Source organism: Thunnus albacares, chromosome 10 (assembly GCF_914725855.1).
Source record: "Thunnus albacares chromosome 10, fThuAlb1.1, whole genome shotgun sequence".
NCBI classification, from domain to species: Eukaryota; Metazoa; Chordata; class Actinopteri; order Scombriformes; family Scombridae; genus Thunnus; species Thunnus albacares.
Genome location: NC_058115.1, coordinates 9,778,346 through 9,805,720, shown reverse-complemented (window position 1 = coordinate 9,805,720; position 27,375 = coordinate 9,778,346). Strand labels below are relative to the sequence as shown.

At 41.3% G+C, this 27,375-nt stretch overlaps 2 protein-coding genes across 7 annotated transcripts in view; one reads left to right on the top strand and one right to left on the bottom strand.

Annotated features, from left to right (window-relative positions):
* The first annotated feature begins 3,822 nt into the window (after positions 1-3,822).
* Positions 3,823-7,997, top strand: LOC122989892 (ankyrin repeat and SOCS box protein 12-like). Its single transcript, XM_044362917.1, has 4 exons — positions 3,823-4,025; positions 4,414-4,737; positions 6,004-6,532; positions 6,631-7,997. The coding sequence occupies exons 2-4, from the start codon at positions 4,453-4,455 to the stop codon at positions 6,774-6,776; spliced, it is 960 nt and encodes a 319-aa protein (XP_044218852.1). The 5' UTR covers positions 3,823-4,025; positions 4,414-4,452; the 3' UTR covers positions 6,777-7,997.
* Positions 7,206-27,375, bottom strand: part of LOC122989891 (rho guanine nucleotide exchange factor 9) — a 44,394-nt gene continuing 24,224 nt past the window's right edge. For 3 of the 6 annotated variants that reach the window (XM_044362910.1, XM_044362913.1, XM_044362916.1), the window contains 10 exons: positions 23,918-24,097; positions 23,131-23,220; positions 21,811-22,011; positions 19,860-20,039; positions 19,235-19,467; positions 18,042-18,171; positions 17,237-17,368; positions 15,016-15,259; positions 14,500-14,568; positions 7,206-12,426 (listed from right to left, as the gene is read on the bottom strand). In XM_044362910.1, the coding sequence (XP_044218845.1) occupies positions 12,251-12,426; positions 14,500-14,568; positions 15,016-15,259; positions 17,237-17,368; positions 18,042-18,171; positions 19,235-19,467; positions 19,860-20,039; positions 21,811-22,011; positions 23,131-23,220; positions 23,918-24,097 (1,635 nt within the window). In that variant the 3' untranslated portion in view covers positions 7,206-12,250. Of the gene's footprint in view, positions 12,427-14,476; positions 14,569-15,015; positions 15,260-17,236; positions 17,369-18,041; positions 18,172-19,234; positions 19,468-19,859; positions 20,040-21,810; positions 22,012-23,130; positions 23,221-23,917; positions 24,098-27,184; positions 27,321-27,375 lie in introns of those variants that run through there. The other 3 variants (XM_044362914.1, XM_044362912.1, XM_044362911.1) reach the window with 3 other exon arrangements.

The window sequence follows — 27,375 nt, the reverse complement described above, 5'->3', positions numbered from 1 at the left end:
ATGTAAACTGCAACTTGACTAGTTGGTGGAGGCATACAACTGCGAGGTAGTAGTTCTAGTTTAGATTTAAAACCAAGGCTAGACATTTATTCCTGTTATGTAGTGTAACTGAGGACTTGAGGATCAACATATGGATCAATGTTTACTGGGCTATTGGGTGGGTTTAGTCTGTGTGTGAAAAAAGAGCAGAAGGATTGTGGGAGTCTACCATAACATTGTCCCTCTTATTATATTAATACTGTGCCTGTAGTGTCTGCAGCTATCTGTCTGAAAAAGGACAGTGAGGTCTTACTAAATGAGTTCCTGTAGTTAGTGTTTTTGTCAGAGTAACCCTTCATTTCATCTGTTGCCAGGGCAACATCACGTTCCTTTGTCGTTGCTAAGGGAACCACAGGTTGCTATGACCTGCATATTTCCACCAAGTAGTTCCTCCCAAATCCAGTGAGGGGCATCGGAGGGCTTTGGAATATTTTGCAGAAACTCCCCCGTTGTGCAAACTCCTATAAAAGAGAAAGAGTGGTTGAATTTGGTAAATGCGATCCGATCAGTTAAATAAACAAATATAAGTCAGTAACAATGAGACTGTCCATAAAGTCACTTACTCCATGGCTCATGTGCGTGTTTAGTCTGCCCTTCAGTGCTTGGAACTGCAGTTGTGTCTTCTTCCTCCTGATAAAAGTTTTCAAGGACAGGGCAGCCTGTTTCTGCTCACACTCACTGCAGACAGCGGGATCATGGAGCTCCACCTCTGCAGCCTGCCACAGCACAAAAGCACATGAGGCGAAGAAAGACGGCTTTTTTTTTTTTTCAAATGCCACATGGTAAAAGTGAGTCACTGATGCGTGTCTCCTCACCCGCCTCATCTCCTCCTTGAAAGCTTTAAGCCTGAGCATTGTTATGAGCTGCAGGGGGACGGGATGAACTTCAGGGCCTTGAGACATGAGTCCGGGGGAGGTTCGGTTTCTCCCTTGGTTTGTACCGTCGGGGAGAGGGGGGCGATACTCTCTGTGACCTCTAACCCCGTCCCCGGCTAAAACCTGCCCTTTCTGTTTGTGTCTCCCTCTTTCCCCCTCCTTTTCAAGCTGCTGCTGTTTGTTTAAGACGACAGAAATCTTTCTTCTGCAGTAGTTTCTAAGGGCCTCCTCCTCCTCCATTTTGTGCAAAACACAACTCCTGGAAGCGTTTTCAGTCGTGTTACGCCGCACACTGACGCTGACGTGTAATTACTGTAACGCGAATTTCATGGAAAACTTAAACGACTATTAGAAACAACCGCTGTGTCTGAGAAACCAGGCAACATAAAATGATTTTTCATCAGAAACAATACGGCTTTCCTCTCGAAGCTCGCTGTGTTTATAAATCACAGAGCCCTCTTCTTTTAGTGTTTACGACAGCTGCACTTCCTGACATCAGTGCGTCATTACCGCCATCTGGTGGCGAAGCACATGGACGCACGTTAATTTATAGTATTTATCATTTATATAGTATTAATTATATAATATAATATACTGTTTATTTATTGCAACTTTAAACACTCATCTGTGGCAAGTAAAAACTGCAGATTTGGTAACAGAGTATGTGTAACATGCACCATATTACATATACAGTCACCAAGCATTTTATTGGGAACACCTGTGCCATAAATTATACTATTACGACGTTAATATATTTTCTGTTTTTGTTGACATTGTCAGAGAGGTGATTATTCTACTTACTCTTACTTACTCTAGGTTAATTATTGAGGTCATAGTGGGTGGTGGTGTACTTGTTATGGTTCTATGTCCCTCCATCAGTCCACCAGATACCATTAGGCTTTTCTGCCTTTTTAAGACTAGACTGAGTGGGAAGAAGGACAGATAAGAGGTTGCAGTTTATATTTAAGGACCACTTGAGATACTGTTGCTTGCTACATTGACTCTCATAAAAAACTAAGTGTAAAAGTGAACTGAAACTCTGAGCGACAGTCTTTATGTTGTTACATGCTTTAATGTGCAGGCCACTCCGCTTGACAGATTTACTAGTTTGTGTTTATGTCAACAGCAATTTATATTTCTAGTCTTTATGGTGAAGGTTCCAAGGTTGGCAATGTAATGCTGAAGTTTATTTGCTGTGTTTGCTCAGTATGATTTGTGCCCTTTAAGTTACATTTATATAATTCTGAGACAGTTTGATTTATGTATTAAGAGGTTTGTGCTTGATTATGTTGTAGACTCTTATTTAACTCGTGGATGAAGTTCTGTTTTTGATTTGTTCTTGGCCCAGAGCAGCTATTGCCTTTTGTGTTTTTTCTTGTTTTCCCGAGCCTGCTTTTTCCCTCCACACCTGCCCTGCATTCAGTGCTCCCTGCGTCTTCCCCAGCCAACACGCTCCCAGCCTGCCCTTGTGTCTTGCCACCTGTTCCTAGTTGCTTCATTAATTCAGTTTGTATTAAAGTCTTGGTTTTCGGTTCAATTTTGTTGGAGCTGTTGTTCTGTATCGTTGTGTTTTCAGGTTTGTACTGTTCTGCCAACACAAGACTGGAATAAATAAGTTATTATTCAGCCTGGCTCTGCCTGCAGTCTCCTGCATTTGGGTCCACCTGCTCCGTTCCACCTAACAGTGCTGGAGTGCATTATATTGAAAAGTGTTCTTAATATTTTGTCCACACCATCAAGATGTATGAGGGAGGCAAAATATTATTAACACTTCAATATAATGCATTCCAGTACACCACTATGACCTCAACAACAAACATAACATAGAATTATCACCTTTGACAATGTCAACAAAAAACTGAAAATGTATAAGCTTTGTAAAAGTAGAATTTATGGCAGAGCTTTTGTATTGGATTGCATTAGATTGCACAGTTGTACCTAATATCAATATCAGCTATCAGTGGCATCACTAGCAGGTGATGGGTTGGCTTTGTATTGCCTGGCTGTGAGACAATTCATATATAGTGGTATTTTATCTGAAATGTATTCATAATAATAAAAAAAAACAAAATAGTTATCAAAAATTAGAGAATTTTGATGTCAAAGATGCAGTTTAAATTCATGACATTCATTGTGTAATACTGTAACTTGCTTGTTGCAATTCAAATGTAAAGTTTCCTAACAACACAAAGCAGAATTTATTCATATTATTTCAGTGGCTAATGTGCTTATTTCTTCTCTGTTCTTGTGTCGGGATTCAGAAAGTTTGCATTAAAAGCAAACCTTGGTTATCCATGTTTAATTGTTCCGTGCCTTTGTGCTCAAATAAATAAATAAATCTTCATCATGTATGTGTACAATGCCAGGAATCTGGACTCTTGTGCCATCTGCTGAAAGAATGTGGTGTATCTCAGCCTCCCTTCTAAACATGGGGCAGTATGAAGACATGGGTTTGGCAGAGGAACAGCTGACTGGCGGCTCCTGACAGTCACGCAGCTGACACTTACCAAAATGGCTGCCTTGGTGTGAATCAGGGAAAGAGGGTGATAACGGGACACATACAGCAAACTAACGGCCTTCCTCATTGATTATTTGGCTTTATCTTCACACTGGAAACTATAGAGATACAGTTGTGAGCAGTTTGAACGTGCTTGACCAGCTGAAGAATTGTAACACGCTACACACGCTGAACCAAGACATGGAGGCGTCTTCATTTCATTTTTGTTTTTATTCAGGACACATAGAGACAAAGTCACACACACACACACCAATCACCGACTGAGTGTCACAATTCTATCACCTTTCTAATTATAAACCAGAGCCTCGACTCTCCAAGAATGGAAGTTTAACCAGGCCCATCTGTGGCCTAAAATTAGCCCCCCCCCCTCTCCAAAACACACACACACACACACACACACACACACACACACACGCACAGACACACCATACTGCACTTTTCACAGCTCACAGCCCCTGTGGAAGCATCACACACTCCTTGGAGGGTATTCCAGTCTTACTTTCTTTCTTTCTTCACATGACTTATGATGGAAAGTGTTTAACTTCTCTCCTCTTTTAATACCTTTGGATATAACATCAGCAAGCAACTAGGAGGTGAGTGTCTTGTTACAGTAAGTCACAGTTCGCTGCTGTTGAAAAAAAAATGGTGTGACTTTGTTGCTACTGGCAAAAAGCATTCATTTTTTTGAAATATGTAAAATACATTTATGTGGGGTTTTGAAGTCAAGCACATTATATCCAACTATGATGTTTCCTTTGATTGCTCCTGTAAACAGAAAGTAACTGTGTCATTTATTAATAACCTGTGTTGTTTACCTCCATTTGTAGTGGTAGTATTTGGTCATAGTAAGAAGCTGTCACAGACTTTCATGGTGAAATGTTAAAATAAAAATCATGCCAAAAAAAAATTAATCAAACATGACAGGAGCATGGCAGATGTGTACGTGTTTGTGTGGATTATCATCTCTCTGTGCTGTTGCAGATGGAAGGGCTTTGACTTGCATTAGCCTGGAGTTACATTATGGTTCTGGGCCAAGCTGTCAACATGAGTTTGATGGACATTTCTAAGATCTTCTCCCTGCTGCAGCCTAAGGAGGGGGATGAGGACAACGAGCAGTGTCAGGCCTTGAACAACGCTGTGAGCAGCGACAACGTGACACTTCTCTCCGAGCTCCTGTCTCAGGAGAGTTACAGGAGGTCTATCAATGCTCGGAGTGGGTGGGGGGTCCCAGTGACTCCCTTGCGCACTGCTGCTGCCCTGGGACACTTGAGGTGCCTGGAGGTGTTGCTGGAGCATGGTGCAGAGGTGAGATATAGAGGGAGGATTTTTGTTGTACAGCTTTCAGATGAGGATGATGAGATGGATCTTTTAGAGAGGGTGTGGAGGGGGCAGGTGGGACGCCACAGATGTGACTGCTGGTGGGTGTTATGGACAGAAGTATTTTGTTTAATAAATAAAATATACCGCACTCAGCCAACACCCACTTCATTTAAAAGCCATTGTTCCTGCACGTCTTTTGCAATAAAGTGAGATACCTTTTCATTACATTTTGGATATTTAAGCTGTAACAATCAATATTTTTATTTAGACAATGGATTTGACAACTAAATGTAAAGTGAAAGTGGTCAAACCCACAGAAAATTAACCCCAGTTCGCCTCAACTTTACAGATCCTTTTAGTGTCTTTAAGCTCTTTGTTTCCAGATGTACTAGACGTGTTAGACCCACTTGACTAAACCTGCCCAGCTTCAAATGTCAAATGAAAGACAGACAAAGTTAGTAAATAGCTGGTCAACAGTGTGGAAGATCCAGTAGACCCAATATATTTTCCCCAGGTTATGGTTAAATAAATTATAATGTTGGTCTGTGTAAGATGGATGTGTAAATGGGGAATACTTTGTTCGCTGTCACAACTTTATAAGGTGATAATACCCACAACACTCACATATTATGATACTTTGTGTACTCGTACGACCAACTTAAACCTTCATTAACACATTTTTGGCTACTTGGGGGCAGTGGAAACATAAATTACCTTTTATGTTATTAACAAACAGTTACCTACCTCCAGCGGATATAGTGCAACATTAACATTAGTTTGGAGTTGTGTTTTTGGCCACCTGACAAATGTAAATCCAATATTCATTCTGCTAGTAGCTCTGTTTCTGGTATCCATCAACTCCTGAGGAAATATTTGGCTCTTAAGCTCCTAAATGCTCCACTTTGTTTATCAGCTAGTCACTATGTTTCTCTGTCTGCTGTTTGGTGCTGGGTAGGTAGCATAGTTGTTTTTTTGTTTTTTGGCTGCTGTTTTCACTATGAAAAACAACACTATATGCTGTGAGAGTGAACCAAAACACTTATGGCAGGCCATAAAAATAAAATAATGAGCTGAAAAACCCCAAAATGCTCTGTAGAGCCGAGGGTAATTGTGGACTGCACAGACAAGTAGTGTTGTGTCCCATTGCTAAAATAAAAATATTGATTATAGCCTCTTTACGTTCTTGGATCACGAAACCAACATTTGTCAGGAATGCATTTCCTAAAACTGTACTGTTGTGCTTCAATCCAGATAGACAGCTTAGACGTGAAGGCTCAGACGCCTTTGTTCACAGCTGTCAGCGGGAAACATCTGGACTGTGTGGTTGCCCTGCTGAAGGCCGGAGCCGATCCAAACGGCAGCCAGTACAACAACTGCTCGCCAGTGCTGACTGCTGCCCGGGAGGGCGACGTAGACGTGCTCCGAGAGCTTCTTCGTTATGGAGCTGAGGTGGACGTCAAACCCAAAGTGCCAGAGTGGGCCTCCAATGCCACAGCCTGCAGAGGGGCTCTTTATATCTCGGCTGTGTATGGACACCTGGACTGCTTTAAACTGCTCCTACTACACGGGGCCAACCCCAACTACAACTGCACAGATGACAAGATGCTGGCCAGGATAAAGCAGCCAAAGACAGTCCTGGAGGTGTGTCTCCGTTATGGATGTGGGGTGGAGTACATCCAGCTACTCATAGACTTTGGGGCAGATGTGTATCTCCCTACACTGATCATTGACAAGACTACAAAGCAGAATGAGGCTCTGGTTCTGCTGCTCAAAGAGAGAGGTGAGACACAAATTATAGTAGATTCTGAATATTTTTTAGCATGTTACATCTCAAAATGCAACTGCTGATCTAACTTTGTGTGTCTTTTTCTACAACAGTTTGTCCCAAAACGCTGATGTCGCAGACTCGGCTAGCAATTCGAAGATACCTCCCCTTTGCAAAGAAGGAGTCTGCCATTGACAGTTTGGACATTCCTCTGATCCTGAGGAACTACCTGAAGCACGACACCTCTGAACTCATATGATGCTCAAGTTAGCATCAGGAGAAAAGGCCAGGTGATATTGTTTACCTCACTGACTTAAAGCGTACTTTTGTTGGGTTTTCCAACTAGTGGGACAAGATGAAGGATGCTCAGCTGATCTCATTGTACACCAATAAAAATTTGGACTGTATCCTTTAGAGGTCACTGAGCTGTCTACTGCTGTAAAGTTGTTTTTACTTTTTCACATGAAGATTGGAGTTTGTGAATAGTTGTAGTTGTTTTTAATAAATTAATTTGAATAAATAGTTTTAGCAGTACAAAGCTTAGAGCAAAGAAAGTGCTCCATCTTGGGAAATCTGTCATGTCCTTGGGAGGTGTAACGCCTTGGTTGACCACTAGAGACCACAGTAACACTGCATATTGTGCTTGTCCAAATATGAGCCTTCCCAGTGGCAGTTTTTTGTCTCCCTGCATCGCCTCTAGCAATGATTTCGCAGGTATCTTCACACAATCAGATACAGTCATCAGTTATTTATACATACAGTCACAACTGGAAAAACACACACACACACACACACAAACAGAGTCACTGTCTGCACCACACCAGGATGTCTTAGATCTTGCCTGAAAAACAGTCTTGCATCTGTGGACTTCAAAACATTAGGCAGCAGAGCTATCAGCCTACACTTCAGCACGGCCAACTGGGAGAATATATTTGCATAAGTCTCATTACTTATTGATCACAGCATAGTTACAATTTGTGGTTGGAAGTTTGTTGCAAATTTTTTTTGTGACTTGTCAACACCATCCTGAAGATGTTATTATCTAATCCTATGTTCTTAAACTTAAATTTTGACCAGTCTTCTGTCACATATCCAGGAGTTCATATTTCAGCTTTTGAGAACAGGAGATGATGTCACACAACAGGAAACCCAGCACAATGCTCCCACTCACACTTTGACGCCTCGACACATAGTTCTGTAGAGGTTTTATTTTCAACAAAAGTACAGCTATATCAGATATGGATTTATTTTTACAGCGAAGTACAACATATTCCCAGTGCTTCTGATTACATCAAAACATATAATGTACATACAGTTGACATCTCCACTCTCCCATTCACAGTTTCTGGATTGAATAGGCATTATTTTTCAGGTTTTTCATTTCTACAACAAATAATCAAACTCAAAGGCCAGCAAGAAAGAAAATGACAAAATGTTTGCATATGGTGACAAAGGATATGGATACTGTGAGTAAATTCTCTGTGATAGGCAAAAATCCAGACCTCAAACTAGATGGTAATATACAATGAATAGATTGTGATTTCAAAAGTGGGGATGCCAGTCTTCTGTTAACTTTGTTGTCACTGAACACCACATCAAATATGGCTCATTGAAGACTCTGTTGTACCCTGACTATTCTGAAACAATACAGGACTGCATTAACCAACTGTGAGGAGTTCCTACTGAAGATGTTGCTATGCTAAATGTGAGTGAGCGCGGTTACTGGCTCCATATACAACCTGGACTAAAAGGGACTACAGAAATCTGAGAACCTCTGATGCACTCAGTTGACAGTCTGCTAACTTGGCTGTCTTGGATTATGACCGGAAAAAGAAAAAGGAAAAAAAAAAACTGCACAGAAGGCTGTCCTCTCAGCTCTCAGTACAAGGTCAGAATGATAATTATATAAGAAAAACCAATATATACATCCTTCTAACAATGTGGCCAAAGTGGTAATATTTAATACTGCATTCAATAAATACAAGTGAGGAAATAATTTGTACTGTCAAGTCATTGTACTCCAAAGAATCTTTTTTTTTTTTTTAAGTAGAAACAAGAGCATGATGTGAATTGCAATGAAGTACTGTGTGTGTCTTCAGGATTATGTTTATTTTTAGCTCATCCCGAGAGGTTTCGCATTTATTCAGCTCTTCTGCTTGACTACAAATCTATACACAAACGCCCATGATCAGTGCTAACTCCTATTTGGTTCACTGTTGTCATAGAAAAATTATACCCGTTTTGCCTCAGCAGTTAATGGTGTTCCAAGAATAACCAGCGGTTTGGACCATGACAGTGTAGGTTGGACTCAAAGAAAAGAAGAAAAAAAAGTTGAAGATAATGTTACAGTTTATAGTACCCATTATATCTGGGCAAAGAGAGCATCAGTGCCTTTCATTTTACCTATCAACAGTTAAGTCTTTGATTCAGCATGAGGAAAAGATGCTTCCCCCCTCTGCTTGACAATAAATAAAAAAAAACAGAAGCTACAACCGTGAATGTGAAGTGAGCAGGAGACAGGTGGACAGAGAAAAGAACTCCCTTTAGTGAGATGGCATGGGTTCACAAATGAATGGTTCCACATTGTGGGGAATCCCATTGGAAGTTAAATGAAACTAAACAATCTGTTAAGAGTTGTCTTAAGTCTCATGCAAAATATTGGATGCCACAAGCATGCATTTACCTGGTACTGAGGTCTACCGCACGCTAGAACTGGAACAACATTCGTCTCCAACGCAAAATACCAATATCCAAATATATGATCTGTTCTTTTTACATTATTTACAGTGTGTAGCTGATAAAGGTAAAATAGATGATTTTTTTCTTTTGATTCATAACTCACTGTTAATAATATATTTTGAAATGTGCAACCTAACTTGACTAATGAAAATCTGGTTTCTACTATATATTCAAATTAAACCATCTTTCAGTTAAATATATAACAATAAAGGAATTCTATGTGGTTTCTAAACATCTGAAATCAGAATTAACTTCTTTTTGTGCAATAAAATTACTGCTATGTAAGTGTGATATAATATAATAAGGTGTTTCAGTCAGACAGCACAGTATCTACTCATATGGAAAAGGCCTGACCTCTAAGTTTCTGTCCGAGTGGATCTCATGCACCGGGGGAAAGAGGAATTCCCAGTGTGTATGAGAAAGAGAGAGAAAGAGAGAGAGAGTGTGTGTGCGTGTGTGTGTGAGAGAGAGAGATAGAGAGAGAGAGAGAGAGAGAGAGAGAGAGAGAGAGAGGAAGAGAGAGATGCAAGTCCCACACTGAAGGGAAAATACATGACTAATTCAAATCTGCCTGTGAAACTGAATAGATAATCACTAGTGGAATGCTGGAAGGCACTGTTAGATAGCATCTCTCTTCTCCGCAGCAGAACGGGCCAGCAAGTGTGCATGATTATGTGTCCGTGTGTGTGTGTGTGTGTTTGCCTGCATGCTTGTATCTGTATGTTGGTGGTGGTGGTGGTGGTGGTGGTGGCGGCGTGGAGTAGGGGAGGGGGTGTAAGGGGGGTGGGTTGGTGGGCGTAGCACGGGACCTGAGGTTATCATGGCCTGGGAACCATATCTTTTTGCTGTGCCAGACAAGGGAATTATCTTCCAAAACAATCTCACTGGGAGCCATCTCTACAGACACCAGCAGCCAACTCACCCATTTCTCAACTTTCTTTACTGAAACAAAACATAAATTACACAACATACAAAGCAACTCTAAGGTCTTTTTTTCCAATAGGTTATAAGGCCTATAAGAAGGCAAACAAATGACATAGAACGATATATAACTCTTTCATATCACGGTAGTGAATAGTGAAGATATATAATGATATATCACATTGCACAAGTTGTCATACTGTATATGTACTGTCCATCTGGTGATATAACACAAAATGTACTTCTGCATCTGAGGTCAAAATATGATCACAAACCGTGGGCAGATGTTTCACTTACATTCCAACTGTAGAAAAGAATACACCTTCATCGTGTGTGTAAATTGGTAGTTTTCTCCTCAGTGGATCTTCTCTTATCTAATATCTCTGTTGAAATAGCATTGCAACAGCAGCTTCAGGGACATTGATGATTAAACAAATCAATCTGATCAGGCCACAGTCCTCTGTAATTCACTTAACGGTGCCGAGCTAACTGCCAGAACATGGATCAGATCTGGAAAACAACGTGACAGGGAGGAGTGCCAAGACTTGAAGCTGCAGTCTTTAGAGATGCATGAATCTGACAGAGGACACCTGCATGCTACAGATTAAATCCACCTTTCTGCCTTCCCTGCGGTATTGGCTCACACTCCTACAGAGTACTTTTTGCAGTAACGACTCGCAACCTCAGGAACTGTAAATAGTCGTATAGTTCATTTATCATTTTTTGACCATTTTCCCTTGTGCTGGTTATGGTTCTCTCTAATTTCTCACACTGTGGCATCACTCTAACTCAAATGAGACAAAAAGGTACTCCTCAGACTGAATATGTGCTGTGCTTTTTTTTACAGTGTGAGCAATACAAAATAATTAAGTCAACTGAGGAAGTCTTTTTACAGCTGACGTGAGAAAGAGATATTATTTCAGACCTTGGCCAATGCATCAACTTCACTTTCTGCTCTCAGCGGATTTCCGGAGGTAGGCTGTACTCTTTCCAAACACCCAGTGAGCTGCCAGCACAGTGCTACAGGGGTGGTCTCTGGGGAGAGTGGGGAGGGGCTCTGACACAAGGCAGGTGGACCGTAGCCTGCCTATCTCCTGCTCCCAGCTGTTTCATCTGAGCGGCAAGCTCTCCGTAAAATGCAACCCACAGCCCCTCGGCGTGATCGGATATGAATACCCTGTCAAAACTGGTTGGTGAAAGGATGTAAATATTCTATTGATGTTCCCACTATTGATTTGTTCCCTGACCCATCATATCATGGCCAATGGCAGGTTTCCAAAAGAATGAAGCTCTTCCTCTGAGAACCACTGACTCACAGAGGCTGAGCAGGTGGGTAGAGAGATAGAGAGGGACGCAAAGAGGGAGGGAGACACTGTGAACGTCATACTTGCTGAAAAGAGGGCTACTATACGCAGACAGCTTGAGAGAGTGAAGAGGAATATGGAGCGCTGAGAGTGAGGAGGAGATCCAGACGCAGACATGAGTAGAGCCTGTGATCAGCGGTAGGATGGATCTAACTCAGAGGTGACAGTCGAGCTTCACAGGTCCGTCAGATGCCTCAGCCAGTAGCTGAGGCCTGTCGTTATTCAATCTCACATTCAGAAGAATGCAACAAGCAATTGCACATAGCAGCACAGCAGGATCTCAGACACAATCATACTACTAGGGATGACCTGACGTGGCCTTGTGTTTGTCTCTGGATGATGGATTAAAAATGAAATAATACAACAATCTCAATGAACTCCAGGACATTCAGATGGTGTGATGATGAGTGTTGCAGAATCCGAGGGAAAGAGTTCATGACGGTTGACTCAGCTGGAGAAGCATGATAACTAAGAACGTTACTAACATATATGAATTGTAAAGTTTCTTTTTTTTTCCTCAATTTTTTTAAATCCAAGTCTTCAGTCCTCTTGCTGCTTCCAATCACACTCTATATTTAACATTGGTCCTTAACTTTGAAGTCTCTTGTGTATGTGTGTTTTTCGTATTTTCTTCATCATGGGACATGATCATCCAGTGTTTAGTGCTTCTAAGAAAAATAGCTGGTCCTTCAGAAGAGTCTGTGTATCTCTATTTCTTAAATGGAGCTAATCTACTAAAATTCTGCCAGAAAGGAGCCTGGCCTCTTTTGGATTGACTGAATTCAAAAACCTCTCCTTGTGCCATGTCCTCCGTTACCTCATACTGCCCCGCACTGAGGGGGTCCTGGGGGGGCGGGTATGAGGGGGGCGTGCACCTGTTTACACCTAGGAAGGCAGGTGCAAAAGAGCAAGAAGGGGGGTGTGAAGGGAGGGGACAAGGAGGCAGTGCAGGGCACAAAGCAAAAGAGAAAAGGAGGGGAGGTGGATAGCACAGAGGAAACATTGTCAGTATTGTATCTGAAACAGACACAACAACACAACATCAATTCATGCTTCCACAGAAAACAGGCATATAGACGTACGAAATGAGCCTTCGGTGTTAACATTCCTGCATATTAAACCTGAGATATGATACAGTATGATCATATGATGACAGCTGAATTGGAAGTAAAGTGGAATTCAGCTCTAGCAATGACACAAGGGAGACTAAAGATGCTATTCAATCAAACTCTGTAGCAGGCAAACAAGAGAACCGACAGATTACATCTGATACAATGATGAGACCAAGCATTTGGACAAGAGACATTGTTCTTCTGTGTTTGTTGACAGCACGTTTGTTTGAATAGCACCCTCAACACTTGAGAACACAAGAGTGGCGAAAATAGAGCCAACAGAAAAGCTGTTAATATGCGTTTAACTACAGTCTACAATGTCATTTAGCTACAGTCTACAAGCATCACAACTATGCTAGTGTAATTAAAAATTAGATACAGTCAATATTTGGAGATGAAATATTCAAAAGTTGCCATGGCATCTTAAAAAAACATGAAAAGATGAGAAACAGTGTCTTTTTGTTACGGGGTATTTTGCCAAACACTGTTTTAGCAGTTAGAAGGGTTAGATCTATTTGTGTTAGTGAAACCTGTTTATATTGGATAGTCAAGACAATGCTTGTAAACAGATTGGACAGTGACTGCATGCTCCAATGCCAACGTTAATCACAACACCTCCCAATGCTGCTTAGCAGTTGCCATGGCATCTTATTGTGCTAGCTCTAAGGAGAACTCTAATGCATATACCTTTATCATTTTCAAACCATGTCCATACAACATGGCCCTCTTTCTCAAGATGAAATCTATAAATGAATCTGAAATTCAAGAGAGTACTTCACCTTGTGCCAGCCATGTACACATACAGCACTTAGAAACACACAACATTTACTTCTGACAGACATCTACAGGGATCCTAATGTCAGAGAGAACATTCCAGCAGTGGTCATTGGTTAATTAATACCTTAATGGATGGTCATGCTTTATTGTGACACTGGCAATAGCAAGAACATCAGTAATGGTAAATGTACAAACATCTAGCCTAGCGCTAAAATGGCTAAATCTTAAAGGATGATACCAGCAGTACTGACATGTGGGTCCTCTGTCTGTGTCTCTTTGTTGGTAGATAGCATCTTAAATAACTTGTCTGACATCTTTTTTTCTGTTACTGAGATAGTTGGTGGCTGTTGGGGTTCATTTATCACTGTCATAGCGTTTTGACATTTGTGGCACAGATTTTGTAAAATTGAAAAAATGACACATTAACCTTGATGTTTCCTCTCACTTGTTCCATTGTGTTATATGACACAATGTAAAGTAGAGGCTCCTTCTTCTAAAAGTTACTTGCTGACATAATTAAGACATAATGAAGAAACTACTGAAAAATTGCACCTACAAAAAGGCATTTGTTGTTTAGGGTATATTTTCTGGGTAAGTCGTAAGCACCAACGACCACCCTAAGTCAGTAAAAGTAAAAAACGCAAACAGTTGTCTGAGGTATTAAATTTTCTCAAGACAAGCATGACACAGAACCCACATGTCCTGAACACTGGAATCACCCTTTAAACTCAATACTTCATGCAAACAGCCCTCTGTCTTTTCATTGATGCTTAACAGCTGCTTTACTACACACATCAAGTCTTCCTCGTGTATTGGCTGACAGACATTTAATTCATAGGAAATGTTGAAGGTAAAAAAGCGAGAAGACATGAAGCCACGTGACTTTTCTAGCTTACTTAGTACACACTTAGTCTAGGTCCATTCATAAGCAAGGTATGCGTGTTCAAAAAGAGGTGTAGAAAGTAAAAAAGAGAGCAGGTTGAAGGGAGAGTAAACAGCGATGAGAAGACAGAGCACACCAGCGAGGAAAAGAAAAGGGAAATCACCTGATATCTTCTTGTTGCCTCACCTTTCTGTTTGGTCACCTTTCTCACTGTCATGGCTGCCTGCCGCTTCTGGTACTCAGAAATCTCAAAACCTAAACAAACGATACAGTATTTTGTAAAATGTTTCCACACAGGGACAAAAAAAAAAAAAGGGCCACGAGAAGTCTTTTCCTGTGATTTAACAACTATGAGGTATTCTTTAGGTTTAACTTTTCACAACAAAGTCATAAAAAGCACAAAACCTACCCAAACCGTAATAATAATAATAATAATAATAATGAAATATTATTTCTTTACATATAAATTTATCACTTTTGACGACATTTTCAGCAGTAAATAAATACATTAATACATTTGCAACACTCATTTAATAACAACTACGGTATGGCTTGAATGTTATGTGCATTACATCAGGGAGCTCATGTTTTGTGCTGAAAACGTGCTTTGTAGTGTGCTGCAGCAAAAACAATTTATCACTGCTCTTGTGTGCCCATTGTGACTGAAACTAACAGGGAGGTGCGGAGATGCGCGCGACTAACCGATTTTCTCATCCTCCTGCACCATCTTCCTCTCCTCGTGGAAGGCCCTGAGCCAGCGGATCTTCTCCTCCGGCTTCTTGGCCAGGAAGATGTGGATCTCCTCGCTGTCTTTGTTGCACAGTTTGAAAGCGTTCTTCACACTGACGTTGAAGTCATCGTCACGCCCGTCTATGGCGTCCCGCACCTCGTAGCGATCCATGTCAATGCGGCCCTTATAGTACAGGATGTCCCGGCGTATCAGATCCTGTGGAAGAGGAAGGGAAGGTGTCTATTATTGTGCGTGTGTGCATGTGTGTGCTGAACCTTATAGGTGTCAACAAGCATCCGTGGTATCCTGAGAGTCTGTCTTATGCAACCCTTTCCATCTGCTGCCCAAACATACAAGCACCCTCCATACACATTGCAGGATGCCAAATTTCTCTGCAAATCTGCTCATTCCGTGGTATCACGACATAAAAAAGGTAGGAACTGCTATTTTAACCCTGGCACTGTCACATACTAGTTTATAAGATATACAAGTGCAATGTAATGCAACAACCTTGCATTAAATTATATCTTTGTGAAGCTTATAATTAATAATAAAAATAATAATAATAAAGAATAAATAATTGATTAATATTGAGGTTTGCATCAGAGAGGTGTTGATTCAACTACATTTTTTGAGGCTGCATTTTGTGTTTCTAATATTCTGTCCCCTTAATGCAACACCAGCAGTAACTACACTGTGTAAGACGTATTGTAAATTAGCAGTACAGATTAACAACAGTACAGATAAATAGTGGTAATCAAAAATATATTTTGTTTTCATATTTTTCACCCACAACAGATTTGGAGTAATTCTTTGATTTTGAAGTATCGTTTTTGATTTTAGAAGTACCGAAGCCTCATAAAAACTATAAATATGTGATTTATATTGCTCAACTACACCAGTAAAAGACTGCTACTAACAATTATTTTCATCACTGATAAGTCACTAATGAGTATTTCTTTGATTAACTTATAAATCGTTGGTCTATAAAATGTCAACAAATAGAGCAAAATGTACATCACAATTTCATAAAGTCTAAGGTGACCTCTTCAAATTGCTTGTTTCTTCCGACCAACAGCCCAAAACTCAAAAATGTTAAATTTACTGTCACCTAAGACAGAGTAAAGCCACCAATCTTCACACTGGATAAAGTGGAACTAATCAACCATTCGACTTATCATTTAAACTCTATGTAAATACGTCAAGCGCAAGTAACCTTAACCAACCCAACTTTGATTATTTGCATGAATAAGACGTCCACATAAAACAATCTCTGTAGTCCATTGCCTTAGGACAAAATAACATCCAGTCACACTAGAAGGTCAATGAAGGTAAAAAAGAAAAAAAAAAAAAATCATCTAATGAGCGTGCAGAGAGAAATCTGCATCTGTGTGCTGATAAGAAAAGAGATGGGAGGAAAAGATGGAAGGCTACATGCAACCTACTACTAACACACCCCCGAGGGCTGCCGTTACACATGTGGCACTGAGGATGCTGGAGAAGGAAGTGTAGAACAAAGACTAAAATTTATAATTTAGTATGTCTTGGAGCTTTTTTTTTTCCAGTGGACCATAACAGCTAACACATGTGGTGATCTGCAGACATACCAGAGTTCATTTCTGGTGCCACAGATGTTCAACCGTGACAGAAGGAGATGAACAAAGGGGAGGATAGAGAAGCAGGAAGACAGTATATCCATATATATGCTACTTTTTCAGTGTGTTTGAGAAATTATTGTTCCTTAGTGTGTACACGTGTGTGCGCCTGTGATGCTGCGGTTACTCTGTCTCTGTGTATGTTTGTGTCTAAGTGTCTGTCCGCATTTGTGTCTGCGTTTCCGTGTGCATGTACTGTCGAGCCTAGCCGAGCGTGAACATCCGTCTGACAGGAGAGCGCAGCCTCTGTGCATTAAAGCCCAAACTACCACAGCTCCATTTTGTGAAAGGTGCTGAGTACTTGAACGGATCTTCACTGAGGGGTGATGCGTCTCATGCAGTGTTATGTAATCTATTTGCAGCTCTCAAGTAAGGTTGAAGGAGTCACATTGTCTTCAAGCATCTCCGTCATCAGCATGTGATACACAAGTTTCAAGAACACAGGCTGGGGGTGCGTTTTTAGCTTATCAGCTTGTTTTCAGCCAACAAAGTCTTCAAATAAAAGGGAGAAAGTGAACAAAGAGACAAGACAGCCTACCTTCTTACAGAGGACCAGCTGGTGATCAAAGAGGAAGAAAACTCGCTGCTGGCTGCGTCCGTACGGCTGATAGATCCATGACAACTCCCCAGTGTAGATGAGCTCCGAGCTTCTGTCCAAGATATCATCCCCCTAGACACACACACACACACGCATGAAAACAGATACACAATTAATAAATCAAAAAGATATTCAGAGACATTACTAGGTAATAGATGCAACTGCCAAAAGTTAAAAAGCCTAATGTTGTTAAAAGATGTTATATTAGATGATTAGGCATCTAATGCAAGGTTATGTCTAGGTCTGAATGTCTTGAAGTGAACATTTAGAAGATGTCCTTTGTAGTTTGTGAAAAAGAGAGACACATAGGGGATTTAAGGAGTAACTTTAGGGATTTTAAAGTCATATACAAATGTTAAATGACATTTTTTCACGATGTTAACTTGAGGTTGTCGAAATCTGTCTAAATTTGGTGACAGTTACAGTGCAAGAGTAAAATATCTGTCCTCCTATTTATGTCGCAGTCTGAAAGCCCATAAAAATCCATAAAGCTTCACTTTTCAAAAGACAAAAATGTGAGGAATTCAGGGAGTGACTCTGAATATGTAAACATCAAATTGACTGTTTTCACAAAGTAAACACAAGGTTGTGGAAAGCTATTCACATTTGGTGACAGCTATATGGGGTAAAAGTAACTGTAACTACAAAGCTGGACTACACAGACTAGACCAGATTTAGCCAATAAAACAACATCCGTGGACATCAGATGCTCGGTAATTACTCCGCAGTCGATACAAACACATACCTCCCAGTCCAGAACAGAGGCTTGCCACTGGGCGATCTTGTCGATGTTTTCCAGCCTCCTCTTCCTCTCGTTGATCTGCTGGGTGACGTTCCGCATTACTGCCAGGGCTGCTGCCACGTATCGATAGTCGCTACAGACACAGTGTGCACATAATTACTCCTGGGGTATTAAAAGGTAAAGTTATAGCTCTTGGAGACTGGCCACTCTTTAAAGAAGACATGTACTGTACTAGTAGTGAAAGACACAGAATGGCCTATTAAAGGACTGGGGTTATAAACTCTAGTAAAAGCAGTATGTCTGCTGGAACACAGTCAAAATAACACACCACCATTTAATTCTAATCAGCCACTTTCTCTATCCACAGTTAACTCTGGCTGCTTCTATGCTAACTGAGCTGGATTTATCCCTTTGGCTTAGATGTGCTATGGATCCAATCCTCACTTTGGAAGATAATGTGTGTGTGTGTGTGTGTGTGTGTGTGACAGAGAGCGGGCCTATATCTGGCAGATTCTCCACAGCTCCTAACAGTCAAACACTGCGATCTGGCAGGCCTCGCTGGCAGAGCTGGCACCTGTCCCTCTCTGGCTGAGAATGCGTGGTTTGTGAATGACCTGGAGCTGGCTGAGACACGCTGAATCACTTACAGCATGTTTCTTGCACGCATGAGTTTGCACATCTGGATGCTCACGTATGCGTATGTGCACGAGATACCCTCTGCAAATGTTTACATTGTGTACTGTGCTTCTGTGACGTGCATGCGCTGTGTGTGGAAAATGTTGATGCTTGTACATGAGCCAGGAAAAGACCCGATTTATATTCAATCTGTAATCTGTTTCTATACAGAGTTCTGTGCAATTATTCATATGTTGGTGCACTGAAATGAAAATGTCGGTTATGAATTGCAGTACGGTAGCATATATTTTCAATACAACTGAGAATCCTTGATTAATGTTTTCTTCTAAAATCTTCATAGAAAGCTGGTAAAATGGTGCAAACACTTGTTTCAGTTCATGCATGGATAATCACTGCTTCAGCAGAATAAACCCAACACCTGCAGCAGCTCTACTGCAACACAATGCATCCACAATACAGCCATGCTCCGCTAATAGATTCTTTTTAGAAACAAATGAACTCCTATCAAACAGCAACACATTCAGCAAATTAAATGTGATCCTGGCCAAAGCGTACGCTACCTGTGCTCCTGCGCAGTGTATTTGAGAAGCTCAGCCAACTGGAGTGGATATTTGCAGATTTTCTGGACAGGGGTGAGCAAGAAGCCGTCTATGGCGATGTCAATCATTTGCTGGAGGAGGCGACAGGCCTCGAAGAAGTGCTGGTACCTGCCATCCCTCATCAGCTTGCTCAGCTCCATACAGGCATCCAAGTGGTTGTTACAGTATTCTGAATAGATCCAGAAACCATCTTGCTGTAGAATAAAAGAGCAGGGAAGGCCATGATCAGAGAGGGAAAGAAGTACTGATCCTCTTTTAAATAAAACATGCTGAGGAGAAGACTGCCAATATGTACAGAAGAGCGGCTACGGTTGCTAAAATTTTTATTAGAGCTGTTTTCTCAAGATCATTACTTAATTATCTCGTTATCTTGAGATAAACTGTTTGCTGGTGACTTAATTATCTGCACAACTTAACTGTTATCTCAAAATAACGAGATAATTAAGTTCTGATCTTGAGATAACAGGCCTAACAAAATTATCAGCAATTATAGCTGCTCTCAGCTGGACAGTGTGTCTGAGCCTATTTATTCTAATTTTTATTTAAAAAAAAAAAAAAAAAGAAGGAAGATAATATTTGAACTCACATGTTCTAAAAAGCATGGTCCGATTTCAGAGAGGTGGGGTTCCTCTGTGTTGTACTGTTTCTCCAAGTCTCTAACAAAGCCCATCTGGAAGCGGTAGATGTCCTCGATGTTCCCAAAGATGACCTTCAGCTGGTCATCATTGAACATGTCCACACGCTTCCTGCACTGGCGCAGGTAGCCCTGCAACAATATGGGTTACAACTATGTTAAGGCTTCTGAAGATGATGCAGTTTGAGGGCCAGCTCCTCAAATGTGACATGGCTAGAAGGCTATGAGTCAGAAAATGCTCCAGAAATGTACAATGTGGGCCTTAGCTTGTTACATCTCATCAATGTGTTTGTTAATTCCTGGTAATAAACATGTTAAGTCATTCCTTAAATGTAATTTATCTAAATCAAAATGAACAATGAGTCTGCAGGACTTTTTGGAGAGTCAAAGACAATTTTGTGTAGGTCGAACTGTGGCCCCAATTTGTCAGTCCCATTCTTGTGGTTAATTAAATGCCCTGAAGCTTCGGCGCTTTGGGAAAAGATTTGCTGTAAGAGGTAGGTTTTTGCTATTTCACACTCCACTACCCAGAATTCTCCCTGTTGTCTTTGTGAAATACACATGCTGAGCCCTTGTTTTGTTTCTTGAGTCGAGTTCAATGCAAATAATAAAAATCAAAGTAGCGATTTAAAATAGAAAGCCCTTCATTCCAGAAATGTCTATTACCTCATCTACACTGCTTGTCTGTGCATGTTTATTACAAGTTGGAAAACGCCAGGTGCTCCCATAGGCAGGAAGTGCAGAGGTGAGAAGGTGAAATTTACGCATTACTGCAACTATTTTTAAACATTACACTTCACCCGGATGACAGACAAAGGGTATACAGAGGATTAAGGAGAGATGATTAGACAAGCAAAAATTTATAAACTAGAGACCTGGCCACCCAAAGTCATAAGGCAGCAAAGGTATTTCATCCTGTTTTCCCTGTGACTCTTAACTGAACGCTCCGTAACTTGTACTCAACCACTACTGGTGTCAAACAGAGGCTTCTTCTTTGATTGACATATCATTAACATGTTTATAGTATGGATAACTTTCACAAACAGGATCAATTAAGTAATTTTACTTCAGTGATATTTTTGTGTATTTTTACAGCATCAGCAGAAAGACGAACTGGTTGTACATGTCATGAAATATGCAATAGTGTTTGTTTATGACTATGGTCTGTTTGCTATCATAAATAAAATACACATGAAGCTGGTTGCTCATTTAAATGTTTTATGTATTATTATGTATTATTATATATCATAACGTATTAATTATACTCTTACATGTTATATAAAATAGTTTATCAGCTGTATATGCACTATACATGCTTACATGTATTCTGCTGCATAGTGGAGTAATGTAAAATCAAGCCCATGCATACTGTATACGCAGGTAGAGAAATTCACAACTTATTGAAAAATTAACTTAAAAAAAAAGACAAAATTATATTTCTTCACAGAATTTAAAGCATTAAATTGTTAACATATCTAAGTATTTGACTCTAAATTTGGGCATGTCATGTCTTAGATCTTAATAAAAGACTTGCTAAGGCTTTTGTTTACTTTTATTGGGTGTGAGTTTGAGCTTGTCACTTTGACTTGATTCATAATATAATGACAAATTTAAGTGGCTGCTGCCACTACTGTATATATTTGACATATTGTGGTTTCATATTTAACAAAGAGAGAAATATTTTGGGCTGTTTTTGGAATCGAGAAAAAAAAACATGGCTGAGTGAGTGAGTGTTAAGAATTCATACCAGACTCTTGTGTAGCATCAAATACCACTTCTTCTCTCATACTTTTCAGTTCCTACTATTCACCTTTCCTACTGCGTCTTTGGTACTAAAGCATTGCCTGGAACAGCCGTGTGCATGTTTGTGTTTGTTGGGGGATTTGTGCACGTGTTTTAGTACCTCACAGATGTCCTTGAGGTGTTTGATGTAGTGTCTCTCTGTGCTCATGATCTCATTGATGACGTTAGCTCTCATCTGGTCTCTGTTCTGGAGAGGCGAGCCCAGACACAAACAGTCATTGGTTGGGTCCAGGTGCCCGTTCTGCACCTCACTGGTCCCCTCGGCTGGCTCCGCTCCCCCATCCTCCTGGTTCACCCACAGCTGTGGACAAATACATTCACACACACACAGAGCCGCACACACATGCATTTGGCTAAGAAATGGGCACAGTTAAGTGTCAAATGTATAAATCTGATGAAAAAAGTATTAGTAAACAGATACATTTAGGTATTCTTATCAAAAAATCTTTGTCATATAACTGGTACTATACCACTCACTCAGTATGAGCATGAATGCACGCAGCACGCACACACCCACAGCACATACATGAACACACATCTAACAAACACAGAGCCTCTTTTAGAGGGTCTCTGCTAGTTTGGACAGTGAGTAAGACTCTTAGTCCAGCGTGTCAGAAAGGTGAGGGACATACTGCCAAACTCTCCAAAGAATTTCTGAGACTGGTGCCCAGAGGATATTCAATGCCCACACCCTGTGTGTGTGGCTAAAAAAAAAAATCGCCCCTCTGCACATATACATGCATAAACACTTGCGCACAATCTCATGATTTACACACACACACACACGCACACACACACACACACACACACACACACACACACACACACAAACACACACACACACACACAGATCCACATACATAGCGTATTCCACTCTTGCTCATAGAAAGGGCCAAGTGAGCGTGGTTTCAGATGCCCAGCAGCCAACACCTGATGACACACAGTTTGCCAAGAGAACATCAAAGAACCGACGGGTAGAATGCCAAACACAAGATGAGAAATGCAGCGCCACAGACAAGCAGAGTGACGGGTGGGAGAGCACTGACTGCAGACGAGAACTAGTAGCGCAGCATTAAGACTGAGAAATAGTCAGAGTCAATAGTAAATAGAGTACTGAAAACAATTAAATACATACATATTAAAAATAGGAATAAACATAAATGTTAACAGGAATAATCATCCCAAAATACATAGTTCTATATGAATACATTTCTATAATTTGAGTATAAGCCTTTGACAAGATATTTATCTTTACTTTTGACTCATCAGTTCTGCCTCTCTATCAACCCCGTAAAGGATGATGTGATAACGTTATGGGGACGTTAATGTTTGGTAATGTCGAGGGTACGTTGCGTGGACAGACTGGAGCGGGCGGGTGGGCGGGCAGGCTGGATGGGTAGATGAAGCTGGGAAAACGCACCTTTGACGTGGTGTTTTGGAACCGTGGAGTTGCTATGGGGTTGATATAGAAAACCTGTTTTGTTTGGGGCTGAGGAGGGTGGGGTTCCACCTTGGAGAGAGAGAATGACACAACAGAGAGATACTTTTTGGTTGACAGTCAGTCAGCCTGTCTGCCCTGCCCTCTCAGGAGTGAATATGGAAGGGTGGACAGGTGGGAATGGCCATGAGGAGTGTCTGGAGGGTGCTCTGCTGGGGGAAGCCTCCACCTACAACAAGGATGCTAATTCTTCCTTCAGTAAGTCAAGTGTTAATTGAAAGACGTGTGGAATAACATACAGTAGCTGCATCAGGCCTCAGTGTTAACAGTGTTAGGTTTAGTTGAGCTCAGATACGGGTGAGATTATATAATCATGATGTAAATTGAAGCTGTTGTAAATTTAAGTGCATTTCAAGGGTAGGAGTTGAAGTTGATGCCACAATAAAAAAAAGGGGGCTCATCAGCATCTTTGTTTCGTTGTCCCTGAACACCCGATAAAGGCACTTAGTTAGCTGTTCTCTGATCTCTTGAGTGTTATGTATTATTAAAATAAAGCATTACTCAACTCCGTGTCTCTGCGTGTGGAGCAAGCATATTAATGCTGTTGTACTTGTGTGTGTGTTTGTGTATATGAAAAAAATACTTGTGCATGTGCACCTTCCTGTATGTGTATTTATCAGCTTGTGTGCATATGTTCATGTGCCTCCATCTCTGTATGTGTGTGGGTGTGTGTTGTGTCTATGGTCGCTGGCCAGCCATGGCAACTCACCCGTACAAAGCTGGCAGGGAACCATCCTTCCTCCTCATCAATCTGGCCCCACCACCAGTCCTTGTTGGAGGCGTCCAGCACCTTGATGACGTCACCGGCCTTAAACGCCAACTCCCGGTCCGCCATGGTCACATGGTCCCATACCGCCTCAGCGTTGACGATTGAACCTCCACTTATCAACTGGAAAATTTGGAGGGAGAGACAGGCAATGTCTTATGCTATATTCTCGTGAAATGAAGCCACTACTGTGGGAACACCAGTGAAACAGCATCAACAGCACCGTAGACACTGACCAATAAAATGGATCCACGTGATCTACAACAGCATGTGAATCAAATTTGAAAGTGATTGTAATACAGTACTCAGCCTCATTTTGGTCTCAATTTGTGTGAATCCTTGTTGTTAAACCCACTCAGATTACTAATGGATGCAAATACACACCCTCAAAGCCAGGGCCCACAGGCAGCTTAGGGACTGCAAATAGAACAACACAATGGCTAACACAGTCCACAGCACAGCACAACAAAATACAACAACACAAAAAAGGCAGAGCCATTAGTGGAGAAACAACACAGCGTTCAGAAGCACAGCACCAGTCTCCACACAGGGACGGTAATTGGCCCATTATGACATTAGAATAATTACACGTGTTAATGAAATATAAATGCTGAGGAGCAAACAAATGTGAAGGGATAATCTCCTTTCCTTCATTCTGTCACCAGGGCTTGTTATTTTATCTGCAGCACAGTCTTTGACAAAACATGGAAGGATGACTCATCAAATCTTTCCTATTGATTTTAACATTATGAATAAATAATATGGACATTATGTGACACTGAAAATTTAAATTGTACAGCTGTGTGCATGTACATGATAAGAGTATTATATTGCGGGTAAGGGCATGAAAGGCTGTGAGCTGATCAGTATTCTTTAGGGGCATTGGAAGGGCTAAAGGTTGTTCTCATTAAAGGACAAGAGAAAGCGGACAATGTTCCTGAGAAGGACCTGCGTCTGACATCGTCCATCCACCAAACAGCACCGCTATCCATCACACCGAGGACTCAGCTTGTCGCCTTGCATACGTGTACACGCACAAATGCATACACACGCATGTGCAGACACACTTGAAATCTCGTATGCATTAAATCTATGTATGCATCTGTGGCAATGCTCCAACTGTTTGTTCCAATTGTTCTCTCCAAAGTAGTGTTCATCAGCATTCTCCAGTCAGGAGCTAACCATGCATCCAGTCCCTGGGGCTGTGGGCAGAGCAGCCAGCTCTAACCGAGCCTGACAGGAGCTGCTTAGGCTCCAGGTAAAGAGTTGTCAAAGGCTTGGAGACAGGGATGTCATATGAATTGACATAAAATTAATTAATATCAAACTACTGTTATTTTTCAAGTGAAGCTAGTTATGGTTGTTTTTCTGCTGATGTCAAATCATTTAAGTTTGCTTTGCCTTTTAGAAAATGAAAGACCTTTTAAAATGCACCTCATCTTTCCGGCACAAAAATGCTGTTCTAACAGCAGTATGTGCTGATGCATTTAGATTGTAAGAACGTCCATGAGAAACAGCAAACCAAACCCCCCGTGAGGATCCGAGCTCTCAAACTCAGCAGCTCTGTTGCCCCTTAAACCTGTAGAAGAGCCCACTTCCCTGATGGCTTACTGAGACAGCTACAGGGGATATAAGCCAACCAGGGCTGAGGAGTGAACACAGGGAGGGACGTCCATGCCTGGAAGGGAAAGAACTGCCGTCGTCATGGCGACAGATGAGGATGCTTCACTGGTATTGACAAGATGATGGGATGAGGCAAGGACAGTTCAGGATGCACCAGAGTATTTCCAAATTTAGGTGTGTATGTGTGTGTGAGTGGACACACACAAAGAGCAAGCACAAAGGGTGACAACTGAATAAATTTTATATCACCCTGTTATTAAATATTAATGTGGCAAACCGATCACATTAGAGAATCCACTAACATGATCAATTCCATGTCCATGTAAATGCAAAGGTATACAGACAGTATACGCCTCTGTATGCAGGTTTAAGATCAAAGATGTCATTGAATAGGTTGATTCAATCAGGAATCACACAGGGTTGGGAGCTGGGGTAACAATAGCTCCAGCCTATATCTCAAAGCTCTCCACTACAGGAAGAGAGGAGGATTACCGCAAAAACATGTGTCACGCTGCCATGGAAACAGGACCAATGAATAGTGCTCAAAAAGATTTAAAAAATCATTGTTGATTCAGGAAGAGGAATTTGATTTAAATCATTTATTGCACGAATGGATAGTTAAAAAAAAACACAAACACGCTAGTGAACCCGAAGCAGTTCTACTTGACCGTCACTATCTGACATCAAGACCTCTGCCTGAAACAGCACCCACAGCACAGATGAGCCTTGGCACTGAGGTCAGTCTTGCTTCTTGCTCCCTTACTGTAATGTCTGCTTGGCCTAATCCACCCCCCCCCCCCCCCCCCACCTCCTCCTCTCCCCCCTCCAACACCACTCCATTTTCAGCCCCATTCACTCCAAGCACAATCTCTCCAGTCCCCATCAATCTGCTGTAATATAGGTAACAGACAGAAAGAACGAGGGAGAGAGAAAGCTAGAGATCCATTCACAGCCAATGTTCCTCCCTGCTCAGTTCTCTCTTTCCCCTCCATCCCTCCATCTCCCTAATGAGATCAACACTGCCCTCTCCAATACATTGCATCCCTTTTCCCTCTCTACATGTCTGAATAAATTAAAAACATTACATAATCAATCTTCCCAATTCCTGCCTTAGCACACCCTCATACCTTTGATCAAATGGCATACAGTAAACGCATACACAAACAGAGAAGTCTTTCCACAATGCCCATCATTACCTGTGTGCTGTAATGACCTATGTCATCATTATGTTACACTGCAGTTACAACATCAAAAAATCAGAAGGCGAAAAAGTCGTCTTTAAGCCGCAAAACCTGTATTTGGGTCAATGCAAATGAATGCAGAGGAATCTATCTCTTTGCATGGACATATGTGACAATGCTCTCTGTTTCATGTTCAAGCACAGGAATGGAGACTGACAAGAAAATATGTGAGAACGGAAAAGCAATTCACTCCTTATATCATCTTTGCAGCACAACACATCAGCATTCACTGCACTGGCAGCTCCACTGCATTCCAACATCCTCCTCTATCTCTAGCCATAGCACAGCTGCACCAAAGCACCTACAGCATCCCTGAGCAAACACACACGCCTTTAGCCAGCCTTACCATGTTTGTGGCATGAAACTGTTCAGAGAGTGTATGCATGGAGAAGTCCGGTTCATACAATCATGATAATTAAATCCCTTTTTTGGAAGTGATCGAGGTGATGCTCCTCCGCAAGAGCTGAGCCTGAGATGTCGAGTAACAAGGTGCTGTATTCCAGAAAGAGGCTTCTCTTTCCGACGCACCGAGTGAGT